Source organism: Bidens hawaiensis, unplaced genomic scaffold (assembly GCF_021521415.1).
Source record: "Bidens hawaiensis isolate Kalapana, Puna unplaced genomic scaffold, B.hawaiensis_p1.1 tig00034657_1, whole genome shotgun sequence".
Classification (NCBI taxonomy): domain Eukaryota; kingdom Viridiplantae; phylum Streptophyta; class Magnoliopsida; order Asterales; family Asteraceae; genus Bidens; species Bidens hawaiensis.
This window is the reverse complement of record NW_027496009.1, coordinates 111,900-133,271: the sequence shown is the minus strand read 5'-3', so window position 1 is coordinate 133,271 and position 21,372 is coordinate 111,900. Positions and strand designations below refer to the sequence as shown.

Below are 21,372 nucleotides of genomic sequence, written 5' to 3'. Positions count from 1 at the left end.
ACACCCATGTTGCTAGTGGTATGGAGTGGCAAGAACTAGTAAACCGTCGTCCTTGTAGCAGACGATAAAGAAGAACTAGGTCCCTCAAACAAACAACAAAGAACAGCTAGAAGCAAGTTTGTATAATTGGTCATCGAGGATGAGTGATGAAGATATCGATTTCCTTGTTAGCCTATAAGCTGAATAGTGATTTTTCACATCTACATATTACTATTCATTCCATATATACTTAAAAGATGTAAATGACTTTTATTAAATAAACAAATTTTGTGAATAAATATATTTTCTAGTTAAATTATATGAATGAAAATAAATATTTCTATGCTATTAATACTTGTGCATGCTCTTAGGAATGCAATCGAGCCGAGTTGTTCGCGAGCTACTTGAGACTGACTCGTGAAAAAGCTCAATCGATCCAAGCTTAATCGAGTCGGCTCGCAAGCTTAAACGAGTATGTCATGTATATAATTTTTAAAAATATAAATTTAATAATTACTAATATAATATTATAAAAAAATAAATGAAAATAAATAAATAATATATATTATTTTATACATCAAATTATAATAATTGAAGAAAGTATAAAAATATTTAAAAATAAATAATTAATAGATAGTAAGCGAGACGAACTCGAGCTCAAAATCTATGCATGAGCCGAGCTCTAGTTTTAAAAATAGAGCTCGAAATACGTCAAGCTTAAGCTCCGTGTAATTTAAACGAGCCGAGCTCGTTTACCCCTCTACCTGCTCTGTTATGAATGTTTTAAAACAAGTCAAACTAATGATTTCTAGTATCATCCAATTTCATTTTGTAAACCATAGGTGGGAACCAAAAGAATCCGAAGCCTACCAAACTGAAGACACTCCAAACCTAAACTGCCTCAGAAACATGTACACCACGCATTACAACTTGTACCTTAGTTGACAGTTATCAATTTGTAGTCTCCATTTGTTTGACTGTTGTTCCTTGTGCGTATAAATCAACCCTTTGCCAGCTCACTTGCATTAACTTTTTCTTCACCTTCATCATCATCATTTTACTTATTGTGTCTTCTAATTTTCAATTATCAAACCCTAGTTTTTTCTTGTTTTACTTCAAGAATCTCAATTCTCCTTTCAATTACCCATTAAAATCCAATAAAGCTTCTTAATTTCTTCAATTGACCCCACTTCGATGACATGTAGTGGGCTGTTATACACCGAATCATTCCACCCACCAAAACCCCTTTTCTCCTCTGTTTCTAGGGTTTCCAGTTTAACCTAATTTGATCAAATCGCACTCGAATTGAACCCAATTGAACTCAATTAACCGGTTTTTTGAACAGGGGTTTGATCAATTTGATCAATTTATGGCGGGTCCGAGTTCTGGATCGAGTTCGAGTTCTGGGTTTCAATCGCCGTTTGGTGATACGACTTTTACTAAAGTGTTCGTTGGTGGGCTTGCTTGGGAGACTCAGAGTGATACCATGCGTCAGTATTTTGAACAGTTTGGAGAGATTCTTGAAGCTGTTGTGATCACTGATAAGAATACTGGCCGATCCAAGGGTTATGGATTTGTGAGTGTCTTTTCTTTATATATTAATAATAATAATAATATTAATTACTCATTTGGTCTAGGGGTGTTCAGTGAGCTCGAAAAAACTCGAAATTTATTTTTCGACTTTGAAGGTTCGAATTCGGTTTTCAAAAATTTGTATTTGATTCGCGTCGGGTTGATATTATCATCGAATTTCGAATTGAATACGAGTCCAGCTATAAAGTTTCAAAATTTGATTTTGAATTTGACTCGGGTTGATTCAATATCAGCAATCAAATTTCGAATTGAATACGAGTCCAGCTATAAAATTTCAAAATTTGATTTTGAATTTGATTCGGGTTGATTCAATATCAGCAATCGAATTTTGAATTGAATAGAGTCCAGCTATACAGTTTCAAAATTTGATTTCTATGTTTGATTTGTTGAACACCTCTAGTTTAGCCTGTCATTTGAGATATTAAAATGTGAAATTACTTTAAATATTGCTACCTTTAAGAGAATTTATAATATGGTACTTTTTGCTCTAAACAAATTTGAGTTATGCAAGTGTTTAGTTTTTTTATGGACTTGTAGTAAACTGATTATTATTTGATCATGCTTATAAGCATAAACATAAGTTAATTGTTTGAACTTTGAAAGAGTAAATCCGAACTAATTAAATGTGTTAAATGAGAGTGTATGTGACTATGATAAAAAGAATGACAAATGAGTATGTTTTTACGGAGGTTTTAGGTGACTTTTCGTGATCCCGAATCAGCTGCGAATGCGTGTGTGGATCCAGCTCCGGTTATTGATGGTAGACGGGCTAACTGTAATTTTGCTTCACTTGGTCGTCCTCGTCCCGCACTGCCTTTTGGTAAGCAATTGTTGCACTAAAACTCATTCTTCATATAAATATAAAAACCAAATCAAGTTATTTCAGGTAATTTTCAAATGCTTTCTAAAATCAACTTATTTCAGGTGAAAATAAGCAGTAAAAGTTTTCAAACTGGTTATTTTCTAAAACCTACTTTTTGGTTTTAAGTTTTAACAACTTGCTATCTAAAATCTTAACTTGTTTCACACCAAACCGAAAACCAGAAACTGCGCCTTTATGGGTTTTGATATCTGTTCGGTTTCTACAATGGGTTCAGATGTTCAGTTCGATTTCGGTTTTTTGGTTTTACTATGTGGGCTTGAAAATTTTGGACAGAAAAAAGCCTAAAATAATTTTTGGTCTAATTTTTGTTGTTAACCAATAATTCGATTATTACACATTTGGGCCTAAAAGTATTGGTGTACACCGTTTATTAACTTTTTATAAGTTATCTAATATCGTTTTGTCATTTTGGTCCTATTCCAATTTGTTTGGTTCAGTTTTTTTGTTTTCTGGGGCGATGCAAAACCAAAATCAAACTGAAAAATCGTTTTTTTTATAAACATAAAACCAGACCATCGGTTCTTCATCGAGTTTGGTTTGTCTTGGTTTCGTGCATAACCATAATTTCAAAAGTATTTGTTTCTTAGTTTATATATGTATTTATCATTTTGTGGTGAAATCAGGACACATGGCATCACAAATGCCTTTTGTTGGAGGTGGTCAAACTGCTAATGTGCCTTCTGTTGGAGGCTATGGCTACCAACAGCCGTTCTTTTATAATTACCGACAAGGATTATCGTATCCCTCATACCCGTAAGTTTTATATCTCATGAGTTGCTTTGTCAAATTAATATCTCAAATATTCTGAAGAAAGTGTTTTTCATTTTTTGATGTAGGTATGGAATGTCTGGTCCAGAATACGTCTATCCACAGGTCAATATTCTTTTAAAGTTGCGAGTTCAATATGTATCCTTGTAAAAGTTTTAATTTTTATATTTATTCTTCTAAATTCTTTAATATCATTTTCACTCTTTCAAAATACTAAATAACATTGCATCTAGTCATTCCATAGTAAATAAATAAACGAAGAGAGTATTAGCACTGCGATGACTTTGCAGTAATAATATTGTTACCCTATTACTTCATCCGGTAAAACCAATTGTTATAAATAATTGAAGTTATTTTATGTAAAACCAAATTGATATATATGATATTTTTAGTCTTTTTAAGGGGCAAATAACTAAATAATGAATATGATGTATGAGTTTTGAACCTTTTAAAGGATATTTATGAAATTAATCCTATAATAGTAACATAAAAGAAAGCAAGTCAAACGCATCCATAGTGTATTTTTAATGCACTAAATCATTTTATTAAAATTTTTATATCATTATTGATATAATATAACCTTATTATCATATATGACAACTAATTATCTACAAAAGGTAAACACTTTGGCCAGAAAGTGTTCCAACCGTACTGAATTTATTCATTTTGACCCGTTATTAACTCGTTATTTTGCACCTATATTGCTAGCCCTTAAAATCGGAAGTGTATGTGAAATACAAGTATTTTAACAAGTTTATTTATTCACTATATTTATAGGGTGTTTACAACCCGTATTCAGCTCAACAGTATCTTCAAATATATGGAGCAGTTAACACACCCGTATATCCTTACAATCAAATGGGCCCGGGTGGTCAAGGCTACACAGCCGTACAGGGTTACACAATGCCAGGTCATCAGATGGTGCAATTTGGTGGGCCCAACGTAAATGCAACAACTACTTCAGCCATTAGGACGATACAACCAGCACCATATCCGACAGGCACTTTATATTGTTTTCCAAAACTTCCAAACTTTTCGAAAATAATTATTGAAAAAAGATAACCTGTCTTTGTATTTTCAGGCGTTGCAGCACCTGTTCAAGGACAACAGTTTGTAATTCCAGCCCCTTCACCTCAGGTCATGCCAGGTGGCGGGTCTGAGCACAGCGCAGGATGAATGTCTGATTAAAAGGTGAGTATTTGAAGAAATTGTTGCTAATATATGTAAATTAAATGAGATATTATTTTTCTTCAGGTATTTTTAGATTGCAGCAGGACTAAGAAGGAGAGTACTGCTACTTGAGTGGCGGCCTTCAATATAGCCTTGCAAATTAATCGCTTTGCATTCTAGAGGTACACACACATATCTATCTATCAACAAGATCATAACTTTTTTTTAAAGAAAATAATCCTTCGTAAATATTTGAACCACCCTTGTATAGTTGTCCTTTAGTAACAGGGGTCCATATATATGTATGTGATCCCAGTGGGGTACTTTAAAACATTGGTCGAACTGTTTGTATCATAGTAATGATGCCTAAAAAAGCCAAAATAATATCATAGGCACGAGATATTCTCCACGATAATTGAAGAATGCACGTGGGCTTGCTTTAAAAAAAAAGGAAAAACTGCAAGTGTCCACTAATTCTTGAAAGTGAAAGACTTGGATTTATTCAAATTTCAACAGTAAACTTAAAACTGGGCAGCACAAGAAAGATCTTTTAAGTGCTAGTTCTAGAGTCATTATTAATAATCTTGTTTAAACCATTTGGATTATTATTAAGAAGGTTCCTGTTTCGGCCAACCGTCCATTTTGCCACCTCTAAGAGTGACAGATAGATCACTTATCCAGTCAGAGATAACTAGATCTTTGTATAATTTATAAAAGATTCTGACTTATGCAGCATTGTCACTTGTAGGGTCCTGTCTATTCTCATTAGTGGCCTTTGTTGAATTTGATTTCTAGTGGGGGGTAAAGTGGGCTACTTGTTTCCAATTATTTTAAGTTATTGTGATTCTTGGCCTCCCTATATGGTGTGGGACCCTGACTCAACCAATGAAAATCAGCGTTTTCGTTTCTTTGAACTAGAGGCGGTGATTAGTTGTCCCACAAAACACTTTTTTCTTCTCATATTAGTTTCTTTTTATAATTAATTTATTAACGTGTCTATAACTGAATATGATATAATTTAGGAGATGGTGTTTAAGAATGATGAGAAACTGGCTTTGGTTCGATGGCTGCTTTCTTTGACTTCTGTAAAGTCAAACCGAATACCTATATTGGTCGTAATTGATATGCATGTTATGTTTTCTTTTTGTACAGAAACAGTTTTGGTTGATGTTATTGTGTGGTATGCAGGTCATTTTTACCAGAGAAATCATGGTTTGGGAAATCCCGTGATGTGAATGGACTCATTTGCCCCTCCCTCTCGCTCTGCCAGTGTCACGAGGGTCAATCCAAAGCCGGAATAGGTTTCTGGCGTGCATACACCATTCTTGTTAAATTAACAAACCCCTCATTTTCTGTTTCTGTAGATACATTGGTCAAAGTAAACGGTGCTTTGCATTCGTCCATGCTCATGTTTATTTTTCGTTTTCGGTTTGTGTTTATGACAAAATGGATCCTGGTTTTCAAAGGGTGAAAGTCCAGGATCTTCTTTCTTCATGTTTGTGTTTGAATGCATGAATTATGATAGGTCTTTTTGTAGTGCATCAATTATAATTTTTTTTTCTTTATCTTGAGATCACAAGCATCAACTTGAACACCATCAATTAAAGAGTTGGTAGAAATTGCCATTGGAAGCGATCTTGGTTTTAAAAAGCGTGTCACAGCGCAATGGTTACATAAGGCGTTCTTAGTGAAGATAAACTCTTGGTGGATACAAATGAGTGAATCACTATAAATCTTAAACTTAATTCAAAATACTTTTCAGAAAACAAGTTGTTCATGATAAGTACATATTTTGAACACAACAAAAAAACTAAGGCGTACCCGGTGCTTGGGTTAGCTCGCGCGTTGATCTACACATCCTTACTTTACACTTTGTGAAAGAGGCTGTTTCTAACGGCTTGAAACTCAAAACTCATGCCCTCAGGGTAACGAATTAGCAACCTTAATAGTTGCTCTAAGGTATTTTATAAAATCGGTCATAATGTTTTAGAAAATAACCTGTTCACCCATTATCTTACAATTCAATTACAATTGGTTTGGAACTCAAAACTCATGACTCAGGGTCACAAATCAACAACCTTACTAGTTGCTGTAAGGCATTTTATAAAATATGTCCTAATATTCTAAAAAAATCCTATTCACCCATTGTCCTACAGTTCAATTACAGTTACTGAATCACCCACTTACCTCAATCATAATATGATTCATTAACCAAATAATGATTTCATTAATATTTTCAACTTTGTAGTATTAAGTACTGTGAGTAGATATTCATAATAAAACACACATATTATTGAAATATTCAATATTATTAATTTATGGTGTGTTTTCAACTTTTTTTTTTGGAATCTACACAAAATTATTGTAATATTATTATTATTATTATTATTATTATTATTATTATTATTATTATTATTATTATTATTTAGTATTATAACGCCATGCTTGCGGTGCGCACATATAATGTATATATGTGTGAACCCTTTGGTGGGCAAAAGTAAAATTGCACTAATTTTGACGTTATTTTACTAATCACGTGAAAATAACGTTAAAAGTGGCGGAAGGTTAATCAGGCATCATGTGGTGGCGTTGATAGCCGAAAGACAAGGGCACATGCACCAATCAGCCGGTGTCCCGATGATTGAGTGTTATGTGTCTTATGTCCAAGGCTTGATTCAAAACTACTATCGAGCCGGGGGGTCTCACCGGAAGCAGCCTCTCTATCCCTATGGGATAGAGGTAAGGCTGTCTACATTTTACCCTCCTCAGACCCTACCATAGCATTGCTATTGGTGGGATATACTGAGTACGATGATGATGATGATGATGATTTAGTATTATAGTATTAAAATTGTTTTCTATGGTGCTCAAAATAATTAGTTTAACAATATCATTACTCAAATAAATCTTTTACTTCTCATACATTGAGATTTCTTGTGTCACATATTATGAACATTTTTAAAATAACTAAAACACCCACCATAAAATTCATAAATATTAAATTGTTAGAAAAATCATAGAAAACAGAAATCCAACACGAGCAAGACTAAAACTGAGATTGAAAATGCTGATATTTTTCTTTTGAGTGGCTAATAAATATAGTCCGGCTATTCAAGGTACACCTAATGGTAAAACACAACTTCATACGCTATTATTTATGTTTCGGAGAATACCCGCCGCCCGAAGACCTATTGTTGTAAAACGTGGTTTGAAAATGAGGGTGTTAATTTTCTAAGTTTTATATTATGTCATAAAAGCATATTTTTTAAGTGCAGTTAATAAACTTAAAACGTTTAAAATACTGCATTTAATGTGTTATAAGTGCAATTATTAAACATTAAAAACAATTCTATAGTTGATATCATTGTTAAAGCTGAGGTATTTATTATTTTAAATTCATGTATCTAATAAAAATCATTAAATGTACAAAACTAACTTACTTTATATAGATTTATTTATCAAAGCTTTTACACTGAAATGAAGATTTTGGATTCGAGAAAATAAAGTAAAACAAAATTTGTTTTACTATTAATTAATCGGGATTAATAGCGATTAACCGGAATGAAATTCATATGTGGTTTACTCTTTGAAAATACACACACATATATATACCAAGTTTGATACATAAGTTTTTCAATTTTGATCGATTTTGACCAAATAACAATTAATCAGCGACTAGTTGAGATTTTTACAACCATGTTTTAAGAAAGAGTTTAAAATAAAAATATTGATATTATATAGTAATGTTATAACTATTAATATAATAATAAAATAAAGTAATACTCCGTAATTTTTTTTTGAACGGCAAATTAGGATCACTCACGGACCACTGGAGTATCATCGTGTCACCAGCAGAACCATGCGATCATATCCATCTCCACTAGGCAATAATGTCTAACCACCAATTCATAAGGAAACCTAATAAATCTTGGGAAAACCTCCTTGTGGGATTCAAACCCAGGACCTTATGGTCCCTAAGCCTTATCCCGCCATCATCACTAGGCTATAAAACCATGAACAGTAATATTATTTTTCTCATTCCAATTTCAAATTATATTACGGAGTATTATTATTATTCAGTAATACTCCGTGATATAATTTGAAATTGGAATGAGAAAATATATTGAATAAATAATAAATGTTTAATGGATGAATTAAATACAGTGTTTCAAGAGTGTATCTATATATACATATACCTGTGACGACTGGTAGTGTGAAACAGTGAGACGAAGAAAGAAAGAGCCCCGAATATCATATTCATATTCACAGTTGGGGTAAGCTTCTCTGCAGCATTTCAATTTCATTTCTCTCTGTAAATTTAATTTCTTCTCTCAAAGCAGTTGTAGTTTTGTTTTGTTTGAATCCATGTGAAGTAATGTTTTCTTATATATACCTGATGATGATGATGATGACTGACTGTGTAATTACTAATTAGTAAGCAGATTCAGATTCTCTCTAGATCCATACCTATTGCTCATTATTTATTTAATTATTTTTTGATCTCTCTCTTTTTAAAAATTTGGTGTTCTAATTTAGCCACTTTTGCTTGCTCACTTCTTTCTTTTTAAAATTAGGGTTTGGGTATTTAATTAAACATCGGTTGTACGGGCAATTGATGTGTGGTTTATAAGCCAAATGAGTTTCCTCACTTATGTGACCGGTCTTTTGGGCTGAGTTCTTCCGTTTGGCTTGTAACATATCACTACACCACATTGGAAAGCACATAAAAAACCAAACTCAATTTCTCAATTTTCACCAAAGAGTCACTAAATTCCCTAAAACAAGTTAAAAGACACAAAAAAGTCTATAATTTTGTTATATAAATTTTCACCAAAGAGTCACTAAATACCCTAAAACAAGTCAAAAGACACAAAAAAGTCTATAGTAATCCCTTAAATTCATTATTTTATATATATTTTCTTCACAAATGTATATAAAATATACAATCAGTTTTTTAAAAGTTTTCTTGTGGGAATTTTTCATAAAAGATGAGATAGTAGGTTGGTTGGCTATGATATTAATTCTTTAAGTCCCAGGGTAAGTTAAATACGGCTAGTATGCCTAGGGTTGTCAATTGGGCACCTGTTTAAGACATGATAAAACCTGCTTCATCACTTCTCATCATTGGTATATGAAATTTAAAACTGTAACGAGTCGTATTCATGTTTGATACTTGTGTAGTGTTGTCTCTAACCTGTTAAACACTATATTATATGCCGAAGATAGGCTTCTCTAGGGCTTTATTTCTTGTATACATGTGAGGGGTTCCCCTCAATTGTAATTGAATAAGTTAAGTATGCAGTCACTTTTACAATAATTTTAATAACTTCATTCACCAAAATTGGAACTTAATGTATTTTTATTACATACTATAGATATCTGGATTGTGTTATTTATTATTTGTTTGAGGGAATACATAGCTGAATATAAGGACATTATGGGTCATTTTAGGGGTATACCTAATTTTGCAGCTATATCTAGAATAAGTCATTGGTAGGATACAAAGCTAACATATATTTTTTCTATTTTCCATAATTTATGGTGTTAGCATAGGTGACAATTAGAACTTTTTTCTAAAAGCACTGTATTTAAAATTTTAGTTTGAAAAGAATGGAATCTTTTCTATTTTACCTTTTGAATTGAATCTACACAACCAACATACTAGTACAATGTTAGACCACTGAGGTTCTTTCATTATTGTCTGTTAATCAGATTGTTTTGTTTGCTAATTTTTAGTCTTAGGAGTACTTTTTTGGTGTGCTTTTATTATTTTTTAATTTTTTAAACACAGTGGTAATAACATATGTTTGTAATGCTAATCATGTGAACGGTAATGAGGGACGGGCGTATTTAAGCCATATAAGTATTATCTATAAAAGGTAATACTGCAATCGAGTTGATGAAGATTTATTAAACTGGATGCACACCAAGAATTTATTATAGATTTTGTCGTACATATTAATTTCCCGTCTTGTTAAGAACTACTAATACAGCCCTAATATTTTTGCATGCGTTAATTTCCCAGAAAGTATGAGTGAAACCAAGTCACCCGTTACTTTGACCGGTGTAGCTAAGGATGCCAAAAACGCTTCGCCACTTGGGCTCGTTGATATAGGTGAAAATCAGCATGGTTACGTTTTTCGGGTTTCTCTACCTGGTGTCCGTTTACCTCAGTGTAAGTGCTCATTTACCATTTTACCCTTACACTAATATGCAATCAACTGTCTGCAAACCTCCTCATCAACAACCCATAAAATACCAATGAATTAAAAGTATTTAAAGAATAAAATATTCAACTAAAAAAGATTTGTTATTAATACTTATTATTATATCATGACAGCCAACGTAAAGATGGATATATGCGTCGATGGGCGCGTTGAAATAAAAGGAGTTGTCCAAGACAGTGAGTTTGTCAACAAACATGCTGGAGAAAAATACAAGGAACAAAAAACTTCATCCAGAGACTTCAGTGTCAACTTTAACTTACCGGGCCGAGTTGATCCAAGGTTGACCGCACCCACTTTCCGTAAAGATGGCATACTGGAAGTCGTAGTGTTGAAACACACCATACCCTCCAATCAACCAAAAGTTAAAAGCTCGGGTACCCCTATCGCTACTTCCGTCTAGTTTGTTGTTTCTGTTATATTTAGGTGAGTATCGAGCTCGAATTAGATATATGCTTATGTTATTGAATATTGATCCTTATGATTATGACTATTGTGTTCTTTTTGTAACATTAACCTTGAGGTTTATCATTTATCATTTATGCACAAGGTTACTTGGTTTATCTTTGACTTTGACTTTGACTTTAAGGTAAAACATAACTGGACTTGTTTCATTTATAGTAAATGGTGTGGGCTTTAAATATCCCACAAACAAAAGAAGTTAATGAAGCATGAAACATAAACATTACAAATACTTATGATAGGGACATATTATTTTTGTTTTGTAGGGTAAGAGGCCATCATGTAAAGGCCACACTTCCCTTGGGCCTTCCCTGTATTTCTTCTCATCCTTATGTATCCTTTTTCTCCCCATTTTGCCCCCCAAGAGTTCCTCACTATGATGTAGTCTAGACCCTTGGTTGTTCCGTATCCAACGGCTGCAACTCCATGATCCAACTCGGTCCCACAATGCCCGTCAAACACACCCTAATCAATGCCCAACGTAACGGTTCAGAAAGTTCTATGCATTAAATTTGACTCTTTTTATATAGATAAAAGTCATAAAACACTTATAAATGATCGGGTCGTTGAAAAATTACCCCGCTGTAGAATTGGAAATCACGGCCCGAGGCTTCAATGGCAACGCTAATCGGCTGGTTAGCAAGAGCCTTCAAGAAACTATCTTCATTGTTTCGTGGCACATCGTGATATCCGCTTATCGTCACTTTTTCAGATACGTCCTGTGATAACACGAGATCTTGTTAGAATCATTTATATCCGATCGGGTTAAGATTCTCTGTCTCGATAGGTATATAAAGTTTACCTTCGTGGCATCGCATGTGCCTTCGCTCATGATATAAGGATACTCTTCTTCTTTATGAAGTCCACCATTTCTCACTATGTATGCAAATGCGTAATCCATGAGACCTCCATTGCAGCCGTTGTTGAAGCTCGTGTCACAATCGATTAGTTCTTGTTCTGACAACTCGGTTAGATTTCCTGTTACAATTTGGTTTATGCCTTCCACCGCAGCCACGGTTGAGAATGCCCAACAACTTCCTGTGCATTTGGGTGACTCGTTAGACTGAGTCCGTTAATGTTTTAACGAGTTGAAAATACTCTAGCTTTGTTACTTGTACTTACCACATTGACCTTGGTTCTTGACCGGAACGACTGCTCCTTTCTTTCTCCAATCAACGGATTTTGGCAAGTCCACGAAATCTCTATAACTAAATTCTTCAACTGACTCATCTTTCCTCTCGGGCAATACACCTTTGAGCCCCAAGAAATTGTTCTTGAACTCTTCGTGACTCATATCAGCAAACTCGTTAAGTCCAAGCCAATAGTTGCTAACTTTCTTGTTGGTCTCGTCGATATGCTTCAAGTTGTCCAAAAAGATCTCGAATCTGTGTAGTTTCTCATCTAGACTTTGATATAATTTGCTATGTTTAACCATCCATGATTCGAAAAGGTGAATCATCTTATGAATAGAGCTTAGATCCTCGGGGGCGTACCCTAGGATTGAAAACTCGTGTGCTAAAGCCGAACATGCCAAAACGGACATGAATACGAAGAAAAGTGAGGTTCTTTTGGAAGGAATGAGGAATTCCATATTTGATTATGTTTGAAGATATGAATGAAGCTATGGAGTGGGGTTTATATAAGGTTTTGTTTGATTCAAAGGCATGGTTTTGTTGCTTTGAAGTGAAGATATATTTGAATATGTGAAGTGTGGTTCTTTTTTGGGAAATCTTTTGATCCAAGCATCTCACGTTGGCAACACTTAGAAGCATAAACTTGGTTATATTACGTTTACTCTTGTCTATAAAATAATGATAATAATAATATAAATAATTAAGAAAATGGTAAACTACTAAAGTACTAAACTGCATAAAAATAGTAAATACTTAGAGCATTCTCATCCCACCTCTCATTTTATGTGAGGGGTGTTTTTATAATTTAGAGAGTGATTCAGGGTGTTGTGAGTGAAGAGTTTTTATATTTTAGAGAAAGTAATTTTTCTGTATATTTGAAAAGTTACTGTTCATCCCATATAATTTTTTAATATATTTTGAGAGTGGTTGTGAGTGAAGGAAAGTGAAAAGGTAATGATAAAATGTATAAAAAGTATTATTTAATTGAAATAGAGAGAGAAAATGTAGTGAGTTTTAGTGTAATTTTTGGTTTAGGGATAGAGGGTGAGATGAGAATGCTCTTAGACACCAATTAGCTTACAAATAATACATTTAAAATTAACCTTTTTATTTTGTAATTTTAAAAAATAGTTAAATTAAATCTATTAAAACTAGAACAATTCCTACAAGTATTTTAGAAAGAGTCCTTTGCTTTAAATGATTTAAGAATTTTATAATTCTATTTTTAAAAGTTGTGGATAAGCCTTAAAATGATTGTAAGAGTGTTTTAAGAAAAGACCCAACACAATTGGGTTATCTTCTCTAGTTTTCTTTCACAAATGATATTCTACTTTAGTTTCAGTCAATTTTTTTCATCTCATATGCTTATTATCTTTCCAGCTCTACAAACAATTGCCTCGCCGGACACTCCGGACTCTATATGGTTCAGCCAGTGACACCCCCCCCCCCTAAAAAAACGTGCCTAGGATGGCCTTTCGGCTCGCCCATGCCTTGAGCCAGCCCTGGACGTATTAGTAGAGAGGTTATAAATATAGTAAAATAACAAAACTTATACAAATTTGGCTAAGTTTTTATAACTAAAATCTTATAAAATATTTTACAAAGTAGAGGTTTTGAAAGCAACAATATTTGAAATTCAAATAAGTAAATGGAACTTTCCAAAAGAGAGGTATATCAGGGGCGTCCACGGTCGTTGGAGTAAAAGGACTCCAAATAGTCAAAAAGATGTGATGTGCTACAACTTTTCAATTAAATGACGTTGTTTGTTATTCATTACCTTAGTTAAAGGACATAACTTGCAATTTTAGTTAAAATTAAATGATGATTTGTGTGGTTTACTTTAAAATATATTATGTGATGATTTGTTTCATATAATTATTTAACTTAATGATGATGTGCTAGACGTTTATCAGGTTGATACACTAAAATCAAATTTAAATATGTACTTAGATTAATTGTTTGGTGTGTTACCTTTTTTGATCATACGTTGATACAAACATTATCATATTGTTGTGTCTTTTGACATATGATTCCAAACAAGATAATCTCTTGCATTCCGTTCCTATTGAAAGATGACTACACTGATTGTTACTAATTTTTGATACTGATGGTAAGCACTAGCATAATGGCATTCAGATCCCATACTACAAGCATAAAACCTTCATCCTAAAGATCTGCGTATCCTCCATGGAACCCTATAGTTGTGAGAATATCCAATCAATTACACCTGTTTGATCATCATATGGTATATAGCTGTCGATATATGATTAGAGTTATAACAAACCACAAAATAAATAAAAGGAAAAAAAAATAAGGAAATGAAAGAAGGAAATTCTATCCCACATTGGTGGAGGAAAGAAATAGAGAAGGTACCACCATAGTATAAATATGTTTGTAAGTTCTTGTCCCACATCGCTAGATTAACAAACTAGTGAGCTCTTTATAAGAAAGAAAATTTCTATGTTAATCTTCTTATAAGGCATATCACACCCAGTGGTCCAAACGACGGGTGCCTCGCACCCGACTGCGCACGGGCTCGGGCGAAGTGCGATGGGCGCAATGTGGCGCTTTGATGGTGCACGCTCTCATCGCCGCGAGCCGTTTAAAGGCCGCCTTAGTATTTTTGTTAGGAATTAAGATTTTTATAAAAAATAATAACAATAAATAAATAAATAAATATAAAAATCTTTCCATCGCGTACCGCGACGTGGAGGTTACGCAGACGAAACACGTGGCGTGCCACGTAGCAGGCCTAGGGCTGACTCAGCGAAGCTATAAGATGCTTCGCGATACGCGACGCCTTTACTTATGCCGTCGCGTACCGCGATGGGGTCTAAAACTTGTTATAAATAGATGGGCAACGGGACATTCAAAATCTCGCACCAAACCTCTAAATCTCTCTCTGAATTCACACACATATACTTTTATATATTAAGATAACGGTATAATACCCGAGTATCGTAACGATATCCGATCAAAAGAGATATACACGAATCCGAAAGCTCTGCCTGTTAAGGTATGACATTGTGTCATCGTGTAAAGTTTCTACTCTCGTGATTATCGTTATGATTATTGGTTTCATACTAATCTAGGTATACTACATTGCGTTTATCCTAGGTGCTTAATACCAGGAGGTGTTGCTTAATTGTAAACTTGCAAGGTGAGACATTCGAGTTTTTATACAACTCACATTTGCGTGAGACAACTATTTTTCTGACACTGTCATGATGATTTCAAAACCTACAAAACCCATGATAGATTGTCTAAATATTTTCAAAAGTATTTACAAAATATTTAAAATACATTACAGTGATTAAGTCTCTATAGACTTACGGGATGGTTACTATCGGTATTGTGGGGTTTTGTATACAAGGCTTGCCTACTGGGCTATTACACGTTACTTATTGGCAGTGGCGGATCCAGGAATCAATTTCACAGGAGTCAGAAATTAAAGGCCGGTAGTATATAACATTATATTAAAAAAAAAACGGTCCGTTCCAAGTAAGGTCACATTGCATAAGATAAAAACCTAATTAAATTATAAATACATAAAGAGAATTTTGTCAATCTCTAAGGGTACTAAGGCAATGACCCTAAGCCAAGGAGTGTATATATAATGATGTCATCTGGGTCAATATCTGGTCTGACCTTCGGTCTGATCCAACTTGTGACCTGGTAACGTGTACAGGTCGATATCTTGCCTGGATCTGAAAACATCGGAAAGAACTCATTTATATTATTCTTTTATATAACATCTTAGATTTTACATTTTCCAAAAAAATGTTACACGTATGAAATGAAAAGCAAAAAAAACAAACTTGGCAGCTATATAGGAAATGGGGCCGTCCAAACCGCTCGTCGCTCGAACTCGCTCGCCGCTCGCTTGGAAACTGCTCGGAAAATGCTCGCTCGTTTTTTCGCTCGATTGTAAACGAGCCGCTCTGCTCGGTTCGGTTTGCAAACGAGCCAAGCAACGAGCAAAGGCCTGCTCGGTTCGGTTCGGCTCAAATATTTTTAATTTATTTTATATATAATTATATATGAACAAATATATAAATATATAGACAAAATACATAAATATAAGCTTACAGTTTTTTTTAACCCCTTTAAATTTTTCCTATTTCGTCAATGTTATAATTTTATTTGTTCCCTTCAAGTTTTTAAAATACTAGAAGTGTGTTTATATAATCATTTTATCTCACTTCAAACTTACTTTTAATAAAAATTTACAATCTATTACACGTTTGTCTAAAAACTACTAATTTATTTATAAAATTATAATTTACAACCTTTAAACTTGTTTCTTATTGAAAATTTTAAAGTGAAAAAGAAATAAATCATGCTCGAAATCGCTTGATGTTCGATCGAAAAATGATCGATTCGATTTTGGCTCGTTTCGGTTTTCGCTCGGTTCGAATTTCAGCCGTTCAGTTCGGTTCGGTTGTAACGAGCCAAGCAACGAGCAAGGCTTCGCTCGGTTCGGTTCGGCTCGTGTACAACCCTATTAGGAAATGACTTAAATGGCCACAGGTGCATTTAACGTACAAAACATTGAAAACATAACATATCTTCTTTCTATGCCATTTCTTCAATTTCAACCGCTGCAACTGCCGGAAACGAATTCCTGTGAAAACTTTTTACTTTTAGTTTGGTATTGCGGTAGTTTCTTTCCCATCATCTTTTTCCTATATTTCATAGGGTCGGTGTTGAAATTTTACAGGGGTCGGTAAGGATATTATCGAATATATAACACTATAAATTAAAATTTTACAGGGGTCGGCCGACCCCCCTGGCTAAGCCATAGGTCCGCCCCTGCTTATTGGACAAGTGTTAGCCAATAAGTAATATGACAACAGTCATAGATACGGTCGAGTGACAAGTACCTTTCGGTAATTTGTAAGCAGACAGATGTAAAAACATCTTAATGTTGTAACTGTAAAATGTGTCATTTACAAATGAATGTACTCACCAGTATTTATTGCTGATCAAATATTTTAAACATGTTTCAGGTGACTTGTTAGAGACAAATGAATGATGCCTGCGGGCTTCCAGCTTGAATAAGTGGCTTGTCACTAGAATAAAGAAATGTGTTTTGTAAATTAGGGTTTAACCCTATAAAACTTATGTTTGTATCAAAAGGGATTAAATTCTCGGTTTATCATAATAATAATCATGGTGTTTTTATAACTCTGATCATTTTTCCTAACTACGGTTCTGACGAAATTTTCCGCTACAAAATAATTTAATAAACACCGATACCACCAATCAATGTTCATGGCTCCCCTCCCGAGGTATAGGGGTCGGGGGCTATGACAAGAGTACTTTTGTATAAGCACTTGTATCCAAGCTTCGCCACTAAGTCTAGCTATGTGACCAACATTTGGTACATGTTTTGTCAAATTATCAAAGTTTAGTTACACAACGGAAAATTACTTGAATTAAATATTCATTTACAATTAAAATTGGGGATCAAACACCCGTAGTGTTTACAAAATTTACTAGTTAAATACAAGTTTTCATCGATATTGTTTTACAAAATTTAGCTGAGCCAGCAGCTGTATACTGGGATCTTCTAACACCACTTGGAATTCCCACGTTTATATTTCTATTATTGATTACTCGTAAATACTTTTTAAAAATACGTAAATTATTGCTGGTGAATAACGCTGATTTGACTCAATAAGATTTCATAATCCGTTATGATCACAATAGATAACAACTTTTAAAACATCAGTAGGACAACAATCTTTTTCTAAGATCGTTAGCCGGTTATACATATATATATATATATATTACATTATAACAGAGACAGACACCTTCCTGTTTCACCTTCCTGTTTCTCTCTCTTGAAGACGCCTTAATATTTATTATACCTTCACCTCTAGTGTACCTTATCCCCCTTAAACCTCCCGTCCGGGGAACGCTACAGATTAGTCATTTAATTCTTGTATTCTTTTAGTATCAGCTGATCAATTGTGTCTTATTACACGTCCATTAACACGCCATTGAATGCTTCCTTCACTGCCTTGATGAAGCAGCGCTTGAATAATAAATGAAACCGACGATTCCCTTCAATACCTAATGATAGCAACTGGCGACGTTTTCCTGATTGTATTCAACAATTCTCTTTCTCTTTGGCAGGTAAATCCGTCAATTTCTTACCAATTTTGTTTTTTTGTTTTGTGTTTTTTTGTAAATTAGTCCTTCAATTGAGGTAACCATGAGCCAAATTTTCAGTTTTTGTATACATGATAAAAAATACATGTCAAATTAGGTCTAATTTTGTTTGTGTTTATGGTAATTAGGGTGAATCTCTGGTTTTATTTGCTGACGATTTAAGAACCAATAATTCAAATGGATTTCAAGACAAACCACTGGTATTGTTGTAATACATACTCTACTCTCTATTTAGTAATTTAGGATGTTTGTATGGTGAAATTCAATTCATGTCTTGTATGCCTATCTTTGATAATATTTTGGTTAAATGCAGATGTTAAAAAACAAGGACAACAGTATGCTTTGGATGGTGAATCCGGACACATCCGACCCGAAAGCATTTCCATGGATTTTGGCCTCAATTGACTGGTTTTTGGTGAGAAGCTGGTGTTTGTTGGATGATTTTGATATTTGTTGGTTCTCAAGAACCATTTCCATTGTGTTTGATTGCTGACATCTACAGAATTCATATCGATCCGATTAGATTAAAGTTGTTAGTTCATGCCATTATAATTGTTCAGAAGTCAACTATTTTACAAGGGTTTATGGTGAATGGTGAGCACAAATGCACCAACAGAGCCAAAATAAGAAGCTTAGCTAAAAAGGAAATACACTTCAAATAGGTAAAAAGAGTGGAACAACTTGAAAGTTGTTGAAAGGGTATTGGTACTTGTTACAAGTTTACAACCTCCACATTTGTTTAATATTAATATACTACTACAATTAAAGTAACATGGTCTTTTCAATCAAATTTGCCACCTCTATCAGTGTGGATTGCTGGAATATGGTTATAAACATATCTAACCTGGTATTCGTACAAAAAGCGATGTTATTATGTTGATATATAATATTTGTAAAAATTCATTTTAGCTTTGGCAATTGACAGCTTCCAGAAACCAAGGAAATTGATGCAAAGTTTGCACTGGAAGATCTTGAAACCATTAAAGTTATTGGAAACGGAAGTGGATGCATTGTTCAACAAATCAACAGGTTCGGCATAAATGAGTAGCACGGACACTTAAATGGACCGATCTTGTCCGTGTTCGTTCGGTTAACTTTAACCGAATTAACATGAACACTTCAACGAACTGATTTTCTTGTCTGTGTTCGTTCTTTAAGAAAATGAGCGTCTTCCTGTTGGTTTATGTTCATTCGTTAATAATGTAAATGAACGGTTCACGAGAATAAACAAACACAAATGAACACAAATGAATGGTTATCTACTTAAAGTAAACGTATTTCCAAATTAAACTATAAATTACAATGATCATTAGATCCAACACACAAAACGTAATCATAGATATATAATAAAGGTTTTAAATATGAAATTTAAATTAATTTTAAATTAATATTTGCAATAAATAAATATGATTGAGTATTTAAACAAACATAAGTATACAGACGTAAATGAAATAACATAGATGACCATTTGTTCATGTTCATTCGTTTAAAAAAAGAAACAAAAGTTGCGTTCATGTTCTTTTGTTTACTAAATTAATGAACCTAACCGAATTCCTACTGAAGGGTTCATTGAACGTTCGGTTCGTGTACACGTGTTAGGATTGCGTATTTAAACAACTTGCTTGCTTATGGCATTTTCGAATAAAAGGTTGTTTAAGTAACACCCCCACATAAACTATGGGGTTTTGGAGATAATGAACAGCCCACTTAATTTTGACCAACTCAAGATTGAAACGTTTTTTTTTACTTTACTTTAGGGATGGCAATGGGTTGGGTTTGGTATGGATTTAGGACTTTACGTATCCCAACCCATACCCTGTAAGGCCCCGTTCCCGGTAGCCCTACTTTCGTGTTAGATTTACTCATAATCACAGTTCTAAATATCAGAGTTAATTAAAACATTCGCGGAATATAAAAGCTTTCGTAAAACATTTCATAGCAAAACACATCTTGTCTTAAAGCAACATCTTGTCTTTCAAAATAAACAAAACATTAAACTTAAACGTCCTGAGTCTTCCGATGCCAGCCTCTTATTCAGTGCCACGTGTCTCCTCAAGCGAGCTGCCTCATCCTACTCACCTGCGTGCATACTAAAAGTCAGCTACGCTGAGTGAACTCTAGTTAATCATACATTATACAATACACATAAACTTATATCCTTTTAATCATACTTTCATACTTTTGTACTAACTTGCTTTCATATCTTATGTTATAAAGAGCATTACGCCCTACATTCCTCGAGTATTATTAGGGCTCGGTACCCTCCTTCCTCGAGTATTATTAGGGCTCGGTACCCTTTTCGTAACCATACAACCATCCTTTCCTTCTTTTATTAACTTTATCACGTTCATACACATAAGCATACGTATCATATTTACCTTATACATAGCGTTACAACCTGACAGTACGTGCAATATCCGAAGATCGTTCACGTACCATCAAGCAATCATCCATACATTCACATTATTCACATAAGGCATACACTTATCTCTTAGGATAAGCGTATTAACAAACATATTGAGTATGCACACAGCCTCGAAAACATAACACATAATGGGGCTAGAAACTCACCTGAATCCTGTTACGCTCTCCGTTAATCGTTATTCCCTTCTTGAGCTGTGCACGGCTAACTGTATAATATTTACATGTATCAATTAACTACTACTACTCATGTTGTATTTCTATCTTTATATAACCCACAACGAACAGGGGTCCGGGGGCAGCGCCCCTGGCAGCGGGGTCTAGGGGCGGCAGCCCCTAACAGGGTCCAAGGGGCAGAGCCCTTGGCTGGGGTCGAGCTGCCAGGTTAGCTTAGAAAAATTTTATTTCCATTAACTGTCGTAACACATTTTCCATTATAATTTCGAATCATTAATTAATTTGCTAACTCAAAAGTTCAAGGGATGAATTGTAATTAATTCATTCTTTTTCTAAGTCCAGGGACTGTTCTGTCATTTTATTAAACTTTCTAGTTCGTTATTCA

The 21,372-nt window shown here is 34.0% G+C and overlaps 2 protein-coding genes and 1 long non-coding RNA gene across 3 annotated transcripts; 2 read left to right on the top strand and 1 right to left on the bottom strand.

Annotated features, from left to right (window-relative positions):
• The first annotated feature begins 735 nt into the window (after nucleotides 1-735).
• Nucleotides 736-5,796, top strand: LOC143586440 (uncharacterized). The gene is made up of 8 exons (XM_077067987.1): nucleotides 736-1,555; nucleotides 2,269-2,392; nucleotides 3,079-3,208; nucleotides 3,292-3,328; nucleotides 4,001-4,223; nucleotides 4,305-4,414; nucleotides 4,478-4,575; nucleotides 5,582-5,796. The coding sequence occupies exons 1-6, from the start codon at nucleotides 1,349-1,351 to the stop codon at nucleotides 4,397-4,399; spliced, it is 816 nt and encodes a 271-aa protein (XP_076924102.1). The 5' UTR covers nucleotides 736-1,348; the 3' UTR covers nucleotides 4,400-4,414; nucleotides 4,478-4,575; nucleotides 5,582-5,796.
• A 2,761-nt stretch (nucleotides 5,797-8,557) lies between these two features.
• Nucleotides 8,558-11,054, top strand: LOC143586447 (uncharacterized). Its single transcript, XR_013144707.1, has 3 exons — nucleotides 8,558-8,667; nucleotides 10,419-10,568; nucleotides 10,734-11,054. It is a non-coding gene; the product is annotated as an uncharacterized LOC143586447 (long non-coding RNA).
• Nucleotides 11,055-11,209: 155 nt separating this feature from the next.
• Nucleotides 11,210-12,682, bottom strand: LOC143586439 (cysteine protease XCP1-like). The gene is made up of 4 exons (XM_077067986.1): nucleotides 12,202-12,682; nucleotides 11,882-12,117; nucleotides 11,658-11,798; nucleotides 11,210-11,544 (listed from the first exon to the last, which is right to left on the bottom strand). Exons 1-4 carry the CDS (start codon nucleotides 12,668-12,670, stop codon nucleotides 11,329-11,331), a joined length of 1,062 nt encoding a protein of 353 aa, XP_076924101.1. The 5' UTR covers nucleotides 12,671-12,682; the 3' UTR covers nucleotides 11,210-11,328.
• Nucleotides 12,683-21,372: the final 8,690 nt, after the last annotated feature.